This window comes from Alosa sapidissima, chromosome 1 (assembly GCF_018492685.1).
Source record: "Alosa sapidissima isolate fAloSap1 chromosome 1, fAloSap1.pri, whole genome shotgun sequence".
NCBI lineage: Eukaryota > Metazoa > Chordata > Actinopteri > Clupeiformes > Clupeidae > Alosa > Alosa sapidissima.
In genome coordinates this window covers 13,301,845-13,321,199 of record NC_055957.1, presented here as the reverse complement: position 1 = coordinate 13,321,199, position 19,355 = coordinate 13,301,845, and the positions used below count along the sequence as shown (strand labels likewise).

Here is a 19,355-nt window from a genome sequence, read left to right as displayed (position 1 = left end):
GTCTGGCCCGGTCCTGCCCCTCCCCTCCCTCCCCCCAAAAACCGTGGAGACAAACGGCCCTTGTTCCCGCTGACGTGCTGGACAGACCGACTGACCGGGGCTCGGGAGATGGGGCGGGGAGAGGACACGCAACAGACCCCTTTCAAAAGCAATGCTTCGGCCCGTGGCTAACGAGCGCTGACTCACCCAGTTAGGTGAAAGCCGCACTGGTAGCTCTGGTACAGGGCAGTCCGCTGGCAGTGGTTCAGACAGGCCCTCCCGCACCACAGAACCCATCCGCTGTCCATTTCTCTAATGAAGTTCTCTGGCTGTGTTCCTGCCATCCTCCTCTATGTCGTGCCTCTGGCCCAGCCTCTTCATGTCGCCACCAGCCCTGAGATTCTGTCTCTCTACTTTCTGCTCTCTACTTCCTTCTCTCATTCTCACTAATTTGTTTTCCATTCCAGCCTCTTGCCAGAATGCACTATGTTGTGCGCCCCCCCCCCCCCCTCCCCCCCTAGCCATCCCTGTACTCGCTTTGTATCATTTTTTCATGTTCCCTTTTTTTTGCCCACAGCCTTTTCCCATTCTCTCTTTCACATTCTACCTTTTCATTTCCACTGGTGTCTTTTCAGATGATTGTTTCATCTCATCTGATTTGTCAGGGTAAAGCAATTTCACCCTTCACCCTTTAACCATACCGATATATCAATTACACTCTCCCGTTACTCATGGGCTAGCATCCCAACTAAGGGCTCTGTTCAGGACAGTTTCATCAAGGTTTGGAAATCAGTGTTCCTACTCTAAGTCAATGGAAATCAGCAGTGTACACAGACAGATATTTATCTAGATATGCTACCTTGACTGAGTTTCGCTTGGGTAAAATGTCAAATTATCGCAATTTTAGTAATTTAAGTAATTAGCATATATTTGTGCATTTTGTGAGTTGTTTTATGTCCTAATGTGCCCAATTAATCATTTTAATAAACAGCAATTTTAGTAGATTAAGAAAAACACTCATTTGACAATCAAGGCTAAAACCACACTTTAAAAGTATGCCAACACATTAACTTGCCAGGTGTTGCTCCTTACACTGTATGAGGGGGTCACACATTAGATTCTCTGAGACACAATATGCGGTCCATTTCAGGACACTTTAATTATCTGTGAAATAGTGTGACACAGACTCGTGGCACAAATATAGTACAACTACAGTACACACTGGAACGTACAATCATATGTTTACATTATATCATACAACATTCTCTAACACAAGCCGCCCGCATGTGGAGTGGGCAGGCGATGTGGAAAACAAATAATCAGACGTAAAGCAGAGGACAGTTGATGCTGGTGAAAAGATTTGGAACAAAACAAGCCAATGATATAGCCAAGACTATTTCCCATACAGTATCAGCCGTCTACAGTATGTAACAAATATGAAATTAGCAGTTTAAAAAATGAGCAGTTTAAGAAGTAATGAGTACTTGTGCTACAGTAATTAACAACAATGTTGTGTAATCTGAATGTGTAATGTAGACAGACATTGAAAGAACAGCATACTCCGTATTTAGGAATGCCCCTTTTGCCCTGTGTTACAAAATACAATCTGTCATAGTAAATCTATTTATATAAAATAAAGAATTATGATACAAAAATCCTATTTTAAAATATGGATGCATAGGGTTCAAGACAAGGTAAGATTCTACAGTATTGTGAAGAGTTACTGACTCCCCATGGCCTCATCTCCGTCTCTTGTATTGAACGAGGGTAAGTGTGTATGTTGGTGTTCTTGGGCTTTGCCTTCTCGTCTGTTTTACTCATTTAGTCTTAGCCAGCCTCTTCTTCTCCTTGGCCATCAGTGACCTCCTCTTCCGACTGAACGCACCCACTGGACGGATCTTAATCTCACTGAAGTCCAGAGACATGAGGTGACCCTTCCATGGCTCCCAGTTCATTCCCTGGTGAAATAAAGTACCAACATAGACTGTTACATTACAGTAATGGTCAAAACTAGATTACAGTCACCAGGTCTAAATGATGAAAGTCTCAATAGTGGATATCCCTTTCAGAAAGATCAGAGCAGAGATGCTATATTGATTTTTTTTTATTATTATTCTTTTTCATCAGACATCTCTGCTCTGATGAGTATAATGTTGTTTTTTTGCAGTAAGGTCATAAAAGTAGACATTAATATACTTTCAGTGACTCACTGAACTAAAATAACTAGATGTACCGCAGAGCGGTACAAAATATGACCGCCGCCCAGTCCAGCACATTTTTTCCACAAAAAGAAATCACGCTGAAAGGCCTATATGATTCTGTCTCACTAAATTGCATTATCCACACTCAATTCTCACTGGTATCTGCTACACAACAAGTACCAAAACATGATTAGTTCATAGATTTCACATGTAAAATTAATTTTATACAACCCCACCTCCATCTTGCCTGTTTATAATTCTGAGAAATTCTTGATTGTTTGTGTTATGTTTATGTTATGTGTGTGTGTGTGTGTGTGTTTGTGTGTGTGTGTGTGTGTGTGTGTGTGTGTGTGTGTGTGTGTGTGTGTGTGTGTGTGCGTGCTTGTGTTTGTGCCTGTGACATTACTGTGAATGTATGTGTGTGTGTGTGTGTATCTGTTTGTGCACATGTGTGCACATGAAATGGGTTAACATGACCCCTGGAGGCAAACATACGGGAAAAAATGGTCACCCTAGGCCCTACAGTTCTCAAGATATTCACAGAGAACTGTGTCTGCCCTACCCTCCTTTCGGGGGGTCCAGTCCAGCGGGGGGGCTACAGATCAAAACGAAAAATGACGGTTCCATGCTATCCATGTGGGGGTACATGCCCACCAAGTTTCGTGTACCCCGGTCTTTCAGTGTCCCGGGAATCCTTGTTGGTGTACGTCACTAAATGTACACATAAATTATTTTATTGTAAGGCCCCCCATGAACGAAAGTACACAAAACTTGGCATGCATTCGGAGGGTGTCATAATGATCCTACACTTTTAATTTCGTGCAGTTTTGACCTTGTCAGCCAGAGATATTGTGATGAAAACACCAAATTTTCTGAAAATACTTACTTACAAAACTGAACACCAATCAGCCAGCCACAAATAGGCCTAAGTTGAGCCATTTTGAGAACTTTGCAAGCATGGAGGCAGGGAGAGCAAAAGGTACAGGAAGAGGAAGACAAAGAGAGAGAGGAGTAGGAGGTGGTCGAAGAGGCTATGCACGGAACAATATTTCAGATGATATTAGAGAAATTTTGGTGGATCATGTGATAAATCATGGCCTGACAATGAGGGAAGCTGGGCAGAGAGTCCACCACATCTAAGCTTGTTTTACAGTAGTGTATTTTTGTTTTTGTTTTATTTTTGTGTTACTGCATTTACTATACTGTACTGTAAAGTACTGCGATGTACAGTATTGAGTTGATGTCATTTGTAACCTTTCAGGACTTTCATTTTTGTTTTTTCCCAAAACCTTTTACAAAAACTGTAAGTACTGCATTGAGCTTCACAGAATGCTAAATGATAAACTGAATGAAAGCAGTGAAAATTAAAGACTGCAGTGTTTTAAATAAAGTACACTAGTGTGTTGCTGCTAATCGGAAAGTCTATTCATACGATGCAAGTGTGTATCATTTTGTCATCAGAGTGACATTTTGACAAAGTATTGTTAGGTTTTGATAGCAGAGTTTCAATTCGACATAGATGTGAATGGTTTATTTCCCAGTGTTGTGTCTTGTGTGTTTGTGTGTAAAGTTTTAGTATAAGTATATAAGTATAAGTATATATACTCTTTTGATCCCGTGAGGGAAATTTGGTCTCTGCTTTTATCCCAATCCGTGAATTAGTGAAACACACACAGCACACAGTGTACACACAGTGAGGTGAAGCACACACTAATCCCGGCGCAGTGAGCTGCCTGCTTCAACAGCGGCGCTTGGGGAGCAATGAGGGGTTAGGTGCCTTGCTCAAGGGCACTTCAGCCGTGCCTACCGGCAACCCTCCGGCGGTTACAGGTCCGAAGTGCTAACCAGTAGGCCACGGCTGCCCCCCAAAAAAGTTTTGACACAATGAGCCGAAAAAGTGTTCAAGTAATGGGCAAAAACTGTAAAAAAAAAGAGCATATTTTAATATTGTGTATGTGTGTGTGTGTGTGTGTGTGTTTTGTGTGTGTGTGTGTGTGTGTGTGTGTGTGTGTGTGTGTGTGTGTGTGTGTGTGTGTGTCCGTGTCGAGGGTGGGGTGGGGGGGGCGGTTATGGATCCTGTTTTCTATTCAGATCTGGTCACAAGTCTTCATTGACATCGCAAGTGACGTTCTCTCGGGGATGGCAATGGGGAAAATATCACCTTGTGTGTCATATCCACCCTTGAACTGACTCCACCTCAATGCCTCACCTGCATGACCCTTCCATTGCTTGCAAAAGAGGCATGCAGGTATGTGGTTGGTGGTCATATACTTTTCATTTGCACACTGAAAATAATTCTTCGGGGTTTTATAATGGGGAGTAAAGGGGCAAATGCAGAACTGTACACGGCTACTCAATGCACAAGTACACACTTGAACAGGTACACAATAACTTACCTGAAGTCTATTTGTAGTGCTAAGCCTCAGACTGATCGGTGTTCAGTATTTTCAGGTATGTGTGTGGGTTTTACCAATTACCAGATCTGCTTGCATTTTGAATAGAAGTGTTTTCCCAATGATAACAGGAGATATCACTTTTGAACAAAGTGTCTAATGTAAGACATTGTGTGTAGTGTTTCACAATAAGTGTGTTGCAGAATTGCGTACAATGTGCAAAGCAGAAAATATGTTATGGTAAGCTTTGCAGTGGTGGAGGAAGTACTGAACCTCAGTACTTAAGTAAAAGTACAAATACACAGAGAAATATTTACTTTAGTAAAAGTAAAAGTACCACAATGACAACCCTACTTAAGTAAAAGTAAAAAGTACCTGCTTTTAAATGTACTTTAAGTATTAAAAGTAAAAGTATTTGCATAATGATTTATTTTAAGCATTTTAATTAAGCTAGTTTTAGGTTATACTCGACTAGATAGTTTTAAGTTAATGCAATTGTGCTTACCATCTGTGGCCCAGTTTACATTCTGACCTACAATTCTAGAGACTGTAATTCTGGTTATCTACTAGGGTGATCTGCTGAGTAATATCATTCAGCAAAACACGAGAGCCTGAAGTTTAACGGGGTAGACAAGGGAAACGTCGGGTGGATCGTAATGCCAATTATGCTGATTGAACCGAAAAGTTGCTGAGAAAGGTGTCTTTATGATTAAGTTCAGTTTCACTTGCGCAGACGCATAGACATTGAATGAGCGCTCACGTTACTACCCCCCAATTGTAGGCTATGCATCTTTATTTAATCACACACAATTAAGGAATATTTCCTAATCTGGAAAATGTTACGTTTTTTCCGGCCACCGGTTCATTAATAGTCTACCATTCATTTGTGCCGCAAATGATCAGACGTGTGACAGAAGCATGGGCATAGCCTGTAACTTCGCTGATCCGCGGATAGCAATCTCATCGGAGAGGAGGCCCTAACGCTGCAGATAACAGACAGAGAAAGGCACAGAACACAGTTGCATGTACAGTGTAGCCATGGGTCTGGTGAATATAGCCTACCGAATGCAGATGGCTACAAGCTCACGCTTTGCCTGGTCTAGACTATAAGCTTATGTTTCTAAGAATGCACGTAGCGCTCCAGAATCTTTGGTAGCAACCCCCCGGTAAAACAAACGTGTTTGTCAGAGAGAGAAAAAAAACTGATCATAAAATGTATCGTAAAAAGGAACGATGGTGTTGTAGAAATGTAGCGGAGTAAAAGTACAGATAATTGCTGTAAAATGTAACGAAGTAAAAGTCAAAAGTATGCACTATAAATTTTACTTAAGTAAAGTACAAATACGTGCAAAATTTACTTAAGTACAGTAACGAAGTATTTGTACTTCGTTACATTCCACCACTGAAGCTTTGGTTACACAGTGTTTAAGGTATGCTATAATACGTTTAGGTATTGAGGCTTTGGTCTAAGCATTCATGTTTTAGTGTGTAAGCAATGGGCAAAAACTGTAAGTGAACTCTTATGTAACTCTTATGAACCCAGCAAGCCCTTTTTTTACTACACAGTGCCCTCTACTGGTGACAATCAAACATAACAACCCAACATCAATCATCTAAATGTCATAGCCAAGATTACCATAGCACTGCGCAGTGAGTCAAGAAGTTATGTAGACTCTGGTGATTTGTTGAACTCACTGCATGCCAATTGAGCTTGTAAAAGACTAGTTGTGATTCAGCTATCAACAACAGACATTATAGATTCAGTAACACTACTTGGGAACTGCAGTCCATATTATTATATATTGTTACTTTCCTGACAAGGGACAGGGTTGGGAGCTTATGTTAGAAGTGCTTGTAATTTGTATCCAGCTGAATACTTCTTACGAAAAAATTGAAGTTACTGGCAAAGATCAGAACTCACCATACTGTGCCTGTTGTCTCCAATCTTGCCATTGAGGTTAGCCAGATGGCAGTTTTTGTACCACCAGGCCCCACGGTGCATCAGAGCACAGTTACTTAGGGCAATGTCATTGTCATTGTCCACAGTGGTAAAGTTCCTTCCCTGATGGTAGGTCATGGCGTCACCTGAAAAGAAATGTTTTTTTTAATGGCGTATCTACTGTATCTGTTCCTATGTTTGTTTTTTGGAGATGGAGAATGGGCGCTTATACAAATCTACAAATGCCCACCTGCATTTCCTCTGTAATTGCCAACGGTGAGAGTAAACTTCTGCTTAACAGGTGCAATCTTGAAGTTGTCGTACACAGCGTAGGCACGCTCCGAACCCAAGCCCAGGTCAAAGCGCAACTCATACTGAGTTGGAGTGTTTGTCAGCTCATAGATCTTGTCCAGACCTGTGGTCCACAATAAAATGTTAGGTCTTGAACATAAGAGGTGTATATTGGAAAATTAAAGAAAATTGTCATCCTAAAAATCTATACATATTCAACCATTCAATACTGTTGCACAAATAAACAACATGTTGTACACAAGGCTTAAAGTCCAACTGTAACGCTTAAAGTCTAACTGTAAATGATAGTAAAATTATTAGATATGTCTTCACAGACCGAGCCAGAATTCATCCGTCAGTTCACCAAATCCTTGAATGTACTGTCTCCAGCGCTTCATGAAGTCCAGCCTTCCGCTGTTACGTCTCTGGAACACCTGGAGCAAAAGAGAAATTATCTTTATCCTCAAAAACTGCTCTATGTATCTTTTCTTCAATCCTGACATGCCATTTCTTTTTTTCCCCCACACTGAACTCACCAGCCATCCACCACCATCAGTGGTCATGTCACAGTACACCTGGATGGGCCTGCTGCGGTCGTTGTTGATGTAGATGGTATACACACCATTGGTCAGGTTGCCATTCTTCATGTGCTGGAGACAGTCCATAGGGAATGGGTAGGCCAAACCCACTGTACAGGGCGAAGGACACGACTTAGTTCATAAATCACATCGAACTAGCATATCTAAGTTAAGTCTAAGTTCTCTCTCACTCTCTCTCTATTCGGCAACCCCAAAAGCGAATCAATATCTGTGTGCACACTACAGTGTTACTCCTCTGAAACTGAGAATCTTGCATTTAAACAGGTGGTGAGATTCTGGAAGTAGTGGTCTATCACTTCCCCGAGGACACCCTCTGTATGTGATGTGAATTGGGCTTATCTAAGCTCTAGGCTTTGAGCTTGCATTGGCTGTAATGTATGGTGGAAGCCTACTGTCCAGGCTCTACTGTCTAAGTCTAAAGGTCTGAGCTCGCTCACTCACTCACTCACTCACTCACTCGCTCACTCACTCACTCGCTCACTCGCTCGCTCACTCACTCCCTCCCTCCCTCCCTCCCCAGGCCCCAGCTGAGTAGCCTGCGTACCTGTGTTGAAAGTAGTCTCCACCAGTCTGCTTCTCTTGGCTCCGCGGTAGGCAATCAGAGTGACTATATACTTCTTGCTTGTCAGAAGGCCACTCAGAGCAAACTTGTTCTCCCTCTTCTTCAGCTTCCTCTCAACAGTCTGGGCAGTAGCCACACAAATAGCATAGTCTTAGTCAGGCATAGCCAAACATATCTAACATATGTCTATGTGATGTCTAACATATCTGAAATACGTATAGTAGTATGCCAATTTGACAATGTATTAGCAGGATAAATGCCTTGGGATAAATCTTCTCATTTTCAAAGGGGTCTTTCACACGAATACACATACATATTCAAACAGAAGCTTCCCCACGCCTAGCGACACCCATGTCTACTGATGCACAAATATACAGTAAAGGTACACAGTGAGTATACACAGGACCATATAGAGTTTTATACATTCATTGAGTGACACAGAAAATAAGAGTGGAGTGTGGAGATAAGTAAATAAGAATGTGGAAATATAAAGTGGTATTGCTTTTGTTTTACCCTATTGCATTTGCTTTTTCCAACTGATTTTGTTTTTCTCTAATGTTAATAACATTATGTTTCATTATGTTACTGCTATTTCCTAATGTTTTTGTTTTTTTCCCTATAGCTATTGCTTTTTCCTATATTGCTGTTGCTTTTCTTCCTTTTCCCCTAATCACATATTGAGCCTACTAAGTGGCTTAAAGGAGTGATTTACTTTGACGTATCAACATTGCTATTTAGCTTTAAATGCAAATTTACAGCTCAGGTCTAACTCAAAACTGCAACGATTGACATTTTCAGTCCCAAACGCAAATTTCTTACTATCATGCAAAAATAGACCCTATGTTGAAAACCTCTGCTTTAAGGCACATTTAGGCGAAAATTGTATCGTATGTAGTCTGTCCACCAAGAGGCAAAGAACTGTATGACAAACAACACTTTTCTGTCTTCCTTTATCTCTGAAATAAGCAGTTATTATAATGATAGTAATAAACAGTAATAAAGGAACTGAAATGAAATCACAGATTGCTTTGCTTATCAGAATCCTTCAGATATCCCCCTTCAATCAGAAAACTCAGCGGAGGGTTTATAAACATTTAGTTCTGTACAAAAAACGTCCTGCTTGCACCTGAAACCAGTCACCTATGTGTAAGTGCTGAGTACCTGCATGCTTCCATCCTCGGCCCTGTAGGTGAGGATGTAGCCATCTATATCGGCCTGAGGTGCGGTCCAGCTCAGAGCTGCAGACTCCAGCTGGATGTCGGTGGCCCGCAGGTTTCTGGGTGCGTCAATCTCTGGGGACAGATCAGAGCAAGGATAAAGTGAGCGGGCGGCTGAAGACAACATGCTAACGACACTAGACATCTGATGCGTTCGGAACCCTAACTCATTCACAACATAGTGTCTTATTCACTATATATTGCACTATGTAGTAAATGAGGGGATATTCATATTCGGCTCTGTGGCACGCATAAGTGTAGTTCAGAAACCGCCACGGTAATCTGGTTAACCCAGTCACATATGGAGCACTGTGAGGTACTAATGCTTTGAAGTGCAGGTTAGAAATGTAAACAAATCTAATGCAGGATGCAACAGTATTTGTTGTTTCTGAAAAGGGTTTTCAGGGTCAGTGAATAAAATTCCCAGAAGCTCTGTTGCTTGGGCCAAGGTTTGGGTCCCTCTCAACTTTGACCTGTTATGACATGACAACAGCATGGAAAATGGGCCCGCCTTTGTGTCTCCTAAAATTAAATAACCTGTCTCGGCCACGGTGGAGATTTTCTTGCTGGAGCGAGAGCCCTTGATGGCCCAGACGTAGACGGTGTAGATGACTCCCGGACTGAGGCCGGTCAGCTGATAGGTGGTGGTGTCTGCCCCGACAGAGATCTCCTGGCTGGATCCATCAGCTGAGGTGTAGCTCAGCATGTAGCCATCGATCTCTGCTTGTACCCGGTCCCACGATACCAGCGCTGAATTCTCCGTCACCTCTCTGGTCAAGAGGTTAGTAGGGGCATCTATGTCTACAAAGCCAGTTATTACAAGCGGTTAAGCACTACAGTAAGAATGGCATGCAATTTTTACAGTTCATTTGGGGGATGCTGAAACACACCATGAACACCATAGTACAGATGAAAGAATATATGCAGTCCATGGTGCTCCATTCAGCTTTTCATAAATACTACAGTCTAGTTATATGTAAAAAGGTGCAAGATTGTTTTGGTTTGGTGTTTCAGTTTTTGGTTAAAAATGATGTTGTTTCAATGAAGTAGCTAATTAAACAATTTACTTTGCTTTCTACTCTGCTTTTGTTATAAAACTCAGATAACTTTAACCAGTACATTTTCATCCCCAAATAAGCTGTCATGTTACAAGAGGTGCTAAATACGTTTCTGTTATCCCTGTGCGACTTTTCTGAAGACTGAAGTTTAAAACAAGATTAGGAGACCTGTCTCAGCCTCGGTGAAGCTCTTCCTGCTAGAACGAGAGCCCTTGATGGCCCAAACGTAGACGGTGTAGATAACTCCCGGACTGAGGCCGGTTAGCTGATAGGTGGTGGTGTCTGCCCCGACAGAGATCTCCTGGCTGGATCCATCAGCTGAGGTGTAGCTCAGCATGTAGCCATCGACATCTGCCTGTACCCGGTCCCACGATACCAGTGCTGAATTCTCCGTCACCTCTCTGGTCAAGAGGTTAGTAGGGGCATCTATGTCTACAAAGCCAGTTATTACAAGCCGTTAAGCACTACAGTAAGAATGGCATGCAATTTTTACAGTTCATTTGGGGGATGCTGAAATACACTATAAACACCATACAGTACTGAATGAAAGAAAATATGCAATCTGTGGTGCTGGAATCAACCTTTCATACTATATACAGTATAGATATATGTAAAAAGGTTGCAAGATTGTTTTGGTTTGGTGTTTCAGTTTTTGGTTAAAATGTTGTTGTTTCAATGAAGCAGCTAATCAAACAATTTACTTTGCTTTCTGCTCTTCTTTTGTTATGAAACTCAGTTAACTCGAACCAGTACATTTTCATCCCCAAATAAACTGCCATGTACGGACCCCCAGAGGTGTCATTGCAAGATAGTTTTTCTGTATATATATAAAACCTACACTTATTTTACTAAATTGTGTGCTCATTTTACAAAATCGTGCTCTCAATTTAATCGATTGTGCACTCAATTCATTAAATCGTTTGTAATGTTTTGTAATTTTTGTAAAATGAGCCCACAATTTAGTAAAAAATGCGTACGATTTACAAAATCGAGCACACATTCTAGTAAAATGAGACCTCAATTTATTAAAATGAGCACACAATTTAGTCAAATGAGCGCACATTCTTTCGATATACAAAAATATATTGCAATGACACCACCCGGGCTCTGCAGTCATGTTACGAGAGGTGCTAATATAAGTACGTTTCTGTTATCCCTGTGCGACTTTTCTGAGGACTGAAGTTTAAAACAAGATTGGGAGACCTGTCTCAGCCTCAGTGGAAGTCTTCCTGCTAGAGCGAGAGCCCTTGATGGCCCAGACGTAGACGGTATAGATAACTCCCGGACTGAGGCCGGTTAGCTGATAGGTGGTGGTGTCTGCCCCGACAGAGATCTCCTGGCTGGATCCATCAGCTGAGGTGTAGCTCAGCATGTAGCCATCGATCTCTGCTTGTACCCGGTCCCACGATACCAGCGCTGAATTCTCCGTCACCCCTCTGGTCAAGAGGTTAGTAGGGGCATCTATGTCTACAAAGCCAGTTATTACAAGCGGTTAAGCACTACAGTAGAATGGCATGCAACTTTTACAGTTCATTTGGGGGATGCCGAAACACACTATGAACACTATACAGTACTGAATAAAAGAATGCAGTCCATGGTGCTGCATTCAACCTTTGATAAATACTATAAATAGTATAGTGATATGTAAAAAGGGTGCAACATTGTTTTGGTTTGGTGTTTCAGTTTTTGTTTTAAAATTCATGTTTTCATTCCAATGAAGTAGACAATTAAACAATTTACTTTGCTACCTGCTCTGCTTTTCTTATGAAACTCAGTTAACCCGAACCAGAACATTTTCATCCCCAAATAAGCTGTCATGTACGGAACCCCAGAGGTGTCATTGCAAGATATTTTTTGTGTATATCATAAAATGTGCACTCTTTTTACTAATTTGTGTGCTCATTTTTCAAAATTGTGCTCTCATTTTATGAAATTGTGCTCTCAATTTATTCGATTATACACACAATTTAGTAAATCGTGCACACGTTTTACTAAATAGTGCGCTCATTTAACTAAATTGTGCTCTCATTTTAATTTTTGTAAAATGAGCTCACAATTTAGTAAAACCTGCACACAATTTACCAAATCGAGCACACAATCTAGTAAAATGAGCGCATATTCTTTCGATATACAAAAATATCTTGCAATAACACCACCTGGGTTCCACAGTCATGTTACAAGAGGTGCTAATATAAGTACGTTTCTGTTATCCCTGTGCGACTTTTCTGAGGACTGAAGTTTAAAACAAGATTGGGAGACCTGTCTCAGCCTCAGTGGAAGTCTTCCTGCTAGAACGAGAGCCCTTGATGGCCCAGACGTAGACGGTGTAGATGACTCCCGGTCTGAGGCCGGTCAGCTGATAGGTGGTGGTGTCTGCCCCGACAGAGATCTCCTGGCTGGATCCATCAGCTGAGGTGTAGCTCAGCATGTAGCCATCGATCTCTGCCTGCAGCCGGTCCCACGATACCAGCGCTGAATTCTCCGTCACCTCTCTGGTCAAGAGGTTAGTAGGGGCATCTATGTCTACAAAGCCAGTTATTACAAGCAATTAAGCATTAGGCTACAGAAAGAAAGGCATGCAACTTTTACAGTTCATTTGGGGGATGCTGAAACACACCATGAACACCATACAGGGCTGAATAAAAATGTATGCAGTCCATGGTGCTGCATTCAACCTTTTCATAAATATTGTATGTAGAAAGATGCAAGGTTCTTTTGGTTTGGTATTACAGTTTTTGGTAAAATTCATGTTGTTCCAATGAAGTAGCTAATCAAACAGTTTACTTTGCTGTCTGCTCTGCTTTTGTTATGAAACTCAGTTAACCCAAACCAGTACATTTTCATCCCCAAATAAGCTGTCATGTTACGAAAGGCGCTAACATAAGTACATTTCTGTTATCCATGTGCAGGACTTTTCTGAAGACTGAAGTTTAAAACAAGATTGGGAGACCTGTCTCGGCCTCGGTGAAGCTCTTCCTGCTGGAGCGAGAGCCCTTGATGGCCCAGACGTAGACGGTGTAGATGACTCCCGGACTGAGGCCGGTCAGCTGATAGGTGGTGGTGTCTGCCCCCACAGAGATCTCCTGGCTGGATCCATCAGCTGAGGTGTAGCTCAGCATGTAGCCATCGATCTCTGCTTGTACCCGGTCCCACGATACCAGCGCTGAATTCTCCGTCACCTCTCTGGTCAAGAGGTTAGTAGGGGCATCTATGTCTACAAAGCCAGTTATAACAAGCTGTTAAGCACTACAGTAGAATGGCATTTAACTTTTACAGTTCATTTGGGGGATGCTGAAATACACCAGGAACACCATACAGTACTGAATGAAAGAATGTATGCAGTCCATGGTGCTGCATTTAACCTTTTCATAAATATTGTATGTAGAAAGATGCAAGGTTATTTTGGTTTGGTGTCACAGTTTTTGGTTAAAATTCATTCTTTTCCAATGAAGTAGCTAATCAAACAATTTACTTTGCTGTCAGCTCAGCTTGTCTTATGAAACTCAATTAACCCAAACCAATGCATTTTTACCCCCAAATAAGCTGTCATGTTACGAGAGGCGCTAACATAAGTACGTTTCTGTTATCCTTGGGCGACTTTTCGCATGACTGAATTTTAAAACAAGATTGGGAGACCTGTCTCGGCCTCGGTGGAGCTCTTCCTGCTGGAGCGAGAGCCCTTGATGGCCCAGACGTAGACGGTGTAGATGACTCCCGGACTGAGGCCGGTCAGCTGATAGGTGGTGGTGTCTGCCCCCACAGATATCTCCTGGCTGGATCCATCAGCTGAGGTGTAGCTCAGCATGTAGCCATCGATCTCTGCTTGTACCCGGTCCCACGATACCAGTGCTGAATACTCCGTCACCTCTCTGGTCAAGAGGTTAGTAGGGGCATCTATGTCTACAAAGCCAGTTATTACAAGCTGTTAAGCACTACAGTAAGAATGGCATGCAACATTATTTGAAAGCCCATTTGGAAAATGTTGGTTGTTTCTGTGATATGCATATCTGTGTGTGGATGCCATTTTAAACAAATTAATAATGTGAAATCAAATTTTTAGAACTGTAATCATATTTAATATATAATATATTAAATGCAATAATTTTATCACAAACAACTGTGTAATTAACCAGTGACTTTTTAAAAACACAACCAACAATTCAATTTCTACTTCCAAACATGCATTCATATAGAAACATTGTGATCCTTATGTTCTCATATTACAGAAAGAGTTTTGCTGGCCAGGGCAATTAACCTAAAGTCATAGCTGAGTCATACACTGCCTGTCTGTCAGTTCAGTTATTCTGCATTCATTTTGCCACAAAGAGTAAATGCCGGTTTATATGTATTTGAATGTATTTGCACAGGTTAATGTTGCCTGTCTTCATATATAGTCATTTTCTGTGTATTATCCACATTATGTATAAACCGCATGGCAGTGTTTTATGCCATTCAAGAAAGACAAATAGGCAGGAAATGATGGTGATGATATTGACAATTCCACATCTGCAATAAATTATATTACATAACAGCAGTTGAGTGACTTCTTTCACCTAATAAATCAGTTACTGCAGGAAAAAAAGGGTTTTGCCTCCCTCAAAAAAGATCACCTTCCCACAGTCCGCTGGGTCACCTCTGTTTACCGAAATTCGAGCAAACATCCCATGGAAAAATGGAAAGAAAAACAGTGGTGGGCCTGCGGCTTGACAGCCTGCATTTCCCTCTCTCAGAAACCGGCGTCCACCAGGAACCCTGCTGCTTGAATTATGAGACAAGTCTGTCCCTGGTGCCTGCTTCACTCATCTTCCTACGAAACATGGGCACGGGCCAGATGACAGAGCTAATACTGGCTGCTTGTAAAGAAATGCCCTATAGCGATAATTGCAGGTAAGAGCGTTCCCTATCGCTGTATCAACTGCCTTCATATACTTAATTCAGTTGAAGACTTTTCGTTATGGTAAAGCAGACTTGGTGTATAAGCTCATGACACAGAACACCCACTGAGGCCTAACATGTTTAGAGAAAGTATTTGGATTTGTTTCCTGACTTCATCACCTGGTATTGCACTTAATAACATCTTGGTAGCAAGAAAAATACATCTCCCTTTGTTCCCTCTGAATATTTACACCACAGATCATCCCAAGTGGAATGTTACGTAACAAGCAAAATATGATAGCCAGGCCAATTTACCGGCAAGACAAATAGCTCAGTATGTGTAGTTTAATAAATAAATAAACATAATGGTCTCTCTTACCCAATTTACATTGATCTGTGAGTTCCTGTCATTCTCATGTTTATGCCAATCTTTCATTGGCAATCTCTTAGTAAAACCGCAATGTTTGAAAACAATTCCATAATAGTAACCTGGGTCCCATGCAGATGACAGATGGAGAACCACAAGTCAGACCGCTGGGAATATCAGATGAAGTTGCGTCTATGCCACAGTGATGCAGGAGAATACGAAACCTCTGAATTAATGAAACAGCGTTTTTTAAGATGTGAAACTCAGGCGAGAGGTATCTGCAGTGCGCGGAGCTCACAAAAGGGCCGACGGAGCCCTGCGGGGGAAGAGACTGCCCCACTCGGGCGCACTCATTAGGCCACGAGATGAAAGAGCCCAGACGCTCATCCCAGAGGGGTCTTGTGAGGAAGGGGAAACAACAACAAAGTCCACTGAGAGAAGAAGGGGGGGGGGGGAGGACTTGCACTGACAGCCATGCGGCGAACAGCTTACCTGTCTCGGCCTCAGTGGAGCTCTTCCTGCTAGAACGAGAGCCCTTGATGGCCCAGATGTAGACGGTGTAGATGACTCCCGGTCTGAGGCCGGTCAGCTGGTAGGTGGTGGTGTCCGCGCTGACAGAGATCTCCTGGCTGGAGCCTTCGGCTGAGACGTAGCTCAGCTTGTAGCCATCGATCTCCGACTGCACTCGGTCCCATGTCACAGTCGCGGTGCTCTCGGTCACTTCTCTCGTCATCAGGTTGGATGGGGAGTCAATGTCTGTAATGTGAAGAACAATATCTAAATAATAATCTATCAGCTAAAAAAGTCAGCTACAATGTTAGTAATAAGAATGGACAATTACTCACTAGGCTGAATCTTTTTAGTACTTTTTTAAAGTGTGTAATGAAATGATAGGACCTGATAGTGGCTCTTTGAAAGTGAGATGCTTTTTACTTTCCCAACCTAAACGTGTTTTCTTAGGTAACCTAGGAAGACATTAGACACTCCCCTCCCCAACCACCCCCCATGGATCTGCAAGATGCATACCATGCTGTGGAGCATTTAAGACCGGTCTATCAGGACATGACTCCTGCAACAGGCGGGAAAGACCCCAGACTGAACCAGTAGCTCTGTGTGCTGCTGTTGACATACGAGATCCAGGCGACTTTAGAGAGAGAAATATTGAGGATGTGAGTGAAGCGAGAAAGGTGACTGAGCCCAGAGAGTGGGGTGGGGAGCGTGGGGAGGAGAGGGGAGAGTGGGGAGGAGAGGGGAGAGTGGGGAGGAGAGGGGAGAGTTGGGGTGGGGAGCGTGGGGAGGAGAGGGGACGATGGGAACGTTGGGAACGTTGGGAACGTGAGCAGTTGTTCAGGAGCCCGCCAGAGCCGGGGCGAGTGTCAGTGGCACTGGCCGCCAGAGGAAGTGAGAAGACATGCAAAAGCAATCATCATTTGGGCTATTCCTCAGTGGCCGCCGCAAGGTCGGCTTAATGTCACCATGCTATCCGCAGCATGAAAACTGATTAATGGTGCATTCCAGGATCGCTGGAATCCACATCTCTCATTCAGATGCTGTTGGTTTTTGTGAAGCCAGAAGCCTTTTGACTGATTCCCGCAACTAGACTTCCAAGGGCCAATAACATTTAGATGTCGTTCATGGAGAGAGATGCTCATTGAACACATCTCCACTACGATCTGAACAGGATGTCAGTCAGAAAAATGTCAGCAACACTCATTTCTCACAGAGAATGTGCTGTGTATAAGATAAAAACAGATAAAGGAATCCTGAAAGGGGAAAAGACCAGACCACAGTCTTCATTCTGCATTTAGACTTGCAGCTTTCAATGAGTTCACATTAAGTGTTCCATTTCACCAGGGGTCCTTTGGAGGCCCTGGAAAGGTGGTGTACTAACTATAGGGAGTACAGAGACTTGTGAGGTTCTGGATGGTTAGCGGAGTGGCTACAACAATAACACGCACTGGCAGCTTTCCCCACATGTGGAAAAGAGCTTATCTGACCAGGTCCTCTGGTAATATGCGACTCTGATCCACAGTGACAGCCAAAGGAGTCCTTCCACAGGAACCCCCACCACCGCAATACAACAACCAGAGTCTGCTGAGTCAAACGTGTAAGTCTGCTTACTCTAGTCTGTCGTCACGGCAATTAGCACCTCATAAGTCTCCATTTAGAGGTCCTTCAGTGACAGGAGTCATCGGTAACGACTGACTGACCATAAGATACCATAGAAGAGAGTAGCAATGGTTTTTGAGCTGTATCAGTTACTAAGTGAGTTACTGACTCCGTCCACTGTCCAACTCCAGACTGTGCCACATGCACTCAGTTGGCTCTGGTAGGTTAGGCTGGAGGTATGAGGTTGCCTATGCGCAGCTCTGTGCATTTCTCAAGCCTCATAGAGGTCCGCTGTGCCTTGTGACCCTTCCAGGCCTCGTGAATCAGAGAGCCAATAAAATAAAAATAGAAGCGTGCTGTCATCTCCTCGGCTAGCCACTCTGGCTAAGGCAGCGCCGCCTTTCAGGTGGCTGAGTCGGAGTGAACAGCGCCACCACAGGCCGTTAGCTGCGTGTGCAAATGAGGCCCGTAATTTTCTGGCAACCGGCGGTGGAACACCGGCTCTGTTTCTTTAAGGAGTTCCAAAAACACTGAGGGGAAAAATGCTCCTATATCCTGCTAGATGTTTTTTTTGTTCTATGTCCTTTCACAATGCCCTGCCAAGGGAGAGCTGTACCCAGACATACACAGTTTGCAGACGTGTCAGAGGACTGTGCCGGTCAGTAACAATAAGAGACGGATTTACAGGGGCCACCCTGCGAGAGTGTGTGGTCTCACTAAATAGTCGCTATGCTATGCATCAAAAGGGGTACCGAGCATAGACTGAGTTTCACTAAACAAAATGGTTTGCCCCAGACGATGCATTGAAAAACCATTTCCTGTCCTTGTTGTAAGCTGACCGTGTGTAAGGGGTGGGAGTGTGTGTGCTGTGCTGTGCCGTAACTCAGAACTTGCTGAGGAAGGGGGAAAATGCTGTCTAATTGAGGCCTCCGTAACGGTGGCCATAACTGTCAAGGGTAAAGCCTGCAGGATGTGGCCCTGTCTCACAGTGTAACTCAAGAGTAAAGTCGTTGGACTCACACAAAGCCCCAGACTAAACAACAGACAAAACCACCACTGTGTAAGCGGCAGGACAGGACTGTGACCACGTCCTTTTCCCTGCTCTGTCTTCCTTTGCATGTGTGTGTTCGTACTGTAACTGCAAACAGCTTTCCATCCCTAACAAAAAAATAGATCGGCATTGTCAGGGACTCAGGGACTCTGTGATCCGTAATTGGCAAGCCCCAGTCATCTTGAACCAATGTGGGAGGGATCTGTCATGGAGCTGAGGGGGCGCTCTCCTAAAACTGCCATAAGCCTTCCGTGCGGCGCCTTGGCCAACAGCTCTTGGCTTTTGTGTTGAGACAAGACCTTCTCTCCTCTTTTCGGGGATTACCCCTTCAGGGTAATGGGAGGTCATGGTTTAAACACCTGACGGAGATCAAAAAGGAGCCTTACACGGACGAACACCTAAAAGAAAACCATTTAAGGTCCCTCCAGGGCTACAAAAACAAAAGAGCCACTGACGTGAGCAGACAAGGAGCCACGGCTTTCGGGCAGCGGTCTTCTCAACAGAGCCAAGAGCGAGCGTGGTCTAAGCCACCTTAATGGCCAGTACGCCACGAGGCATGCAACATCCTGGCAAATCGTTTGCAGAGTCAGTGAAACAACGAGACCATTTAAGAGTTAATTCAAGTAGCTCACCTTCTCGTATAAATAAATAAATATATAAATAAGTGCAGCACTAAGTCAAAAGCCAGACAAAGCAAGGCTATATTTATGCATT

General features: G+C 43.2%; 1 protein-coding gene across 6 annotated transcripts in view; it reads right to left on the bottom strand.

Annotated features, from left to right (window-relative positions):
- Positions 1-1,114: 1,114 nt before the first annotated feature.
- tnn (tenascin N) overlaps positions 1,115-19,355 on the bottom strand; it is a 31,946-nt gene continuing 13,705 nt past the window's right edge. The window contains exons 7-20 of one of the 6 annotated variants that reach the window (XM_042099960.1): positions 15,974-16,237; positions 13,876-14,139; positions 13,190-13,453; positions 12,499-12,762; positions 11,443-11,706; positions 10,408-10,671; positions 9,719-9,982; positions 9,126-9,256; positions 7,947-8,085; positions 7,340-7,491; positions 7,141-7,237; positions 6,763-6,927; positions 6,495-6,658; positions 1,115-1,937 (exon numbers count right to left, since the gene is read on the bottom strand). In XM_042099960.1, coding sequence (XP_041955894.1) covers positions 1,797-1,937; positions 6,495-6,658; positions 6,763-6,927; positions 7,141-7,237; positions 7,340-7,491; positions 7,947-8,085; positions 9,126-9,256; positions 9,719-9,982; positions 10,408-10,671; positions 11,443-11,706; positions 12,499-12,762; positions 13,190-13,453; positions 13,876-14,139; positions 15,974-16,237 — 2,837 coding nt within the window. In that variant the 3' untranslated portion in view covers positions 1,115-1,796. The remainder of the gene's footprint in view (positions 1,938-6,494; positions 6,659-6,762; positions 6,928-7,140; positions 7,238-7,339; positions 7,492-7,946; positions 8,086-9,125; positions 9,257-9,718; positions 9,983-10,407; positions 10,672-11,442; positions 11,707-12,498; positions 12,763-13,189; positions 13,454-13,875; positions 14,140-15,973; positions 16,238-19,355) is intronic. The other 5 variants (XM_042099970.1, XM_042099982.1, XM_042099991.1 and 2 more) reach the window with 5 other exon arrangements.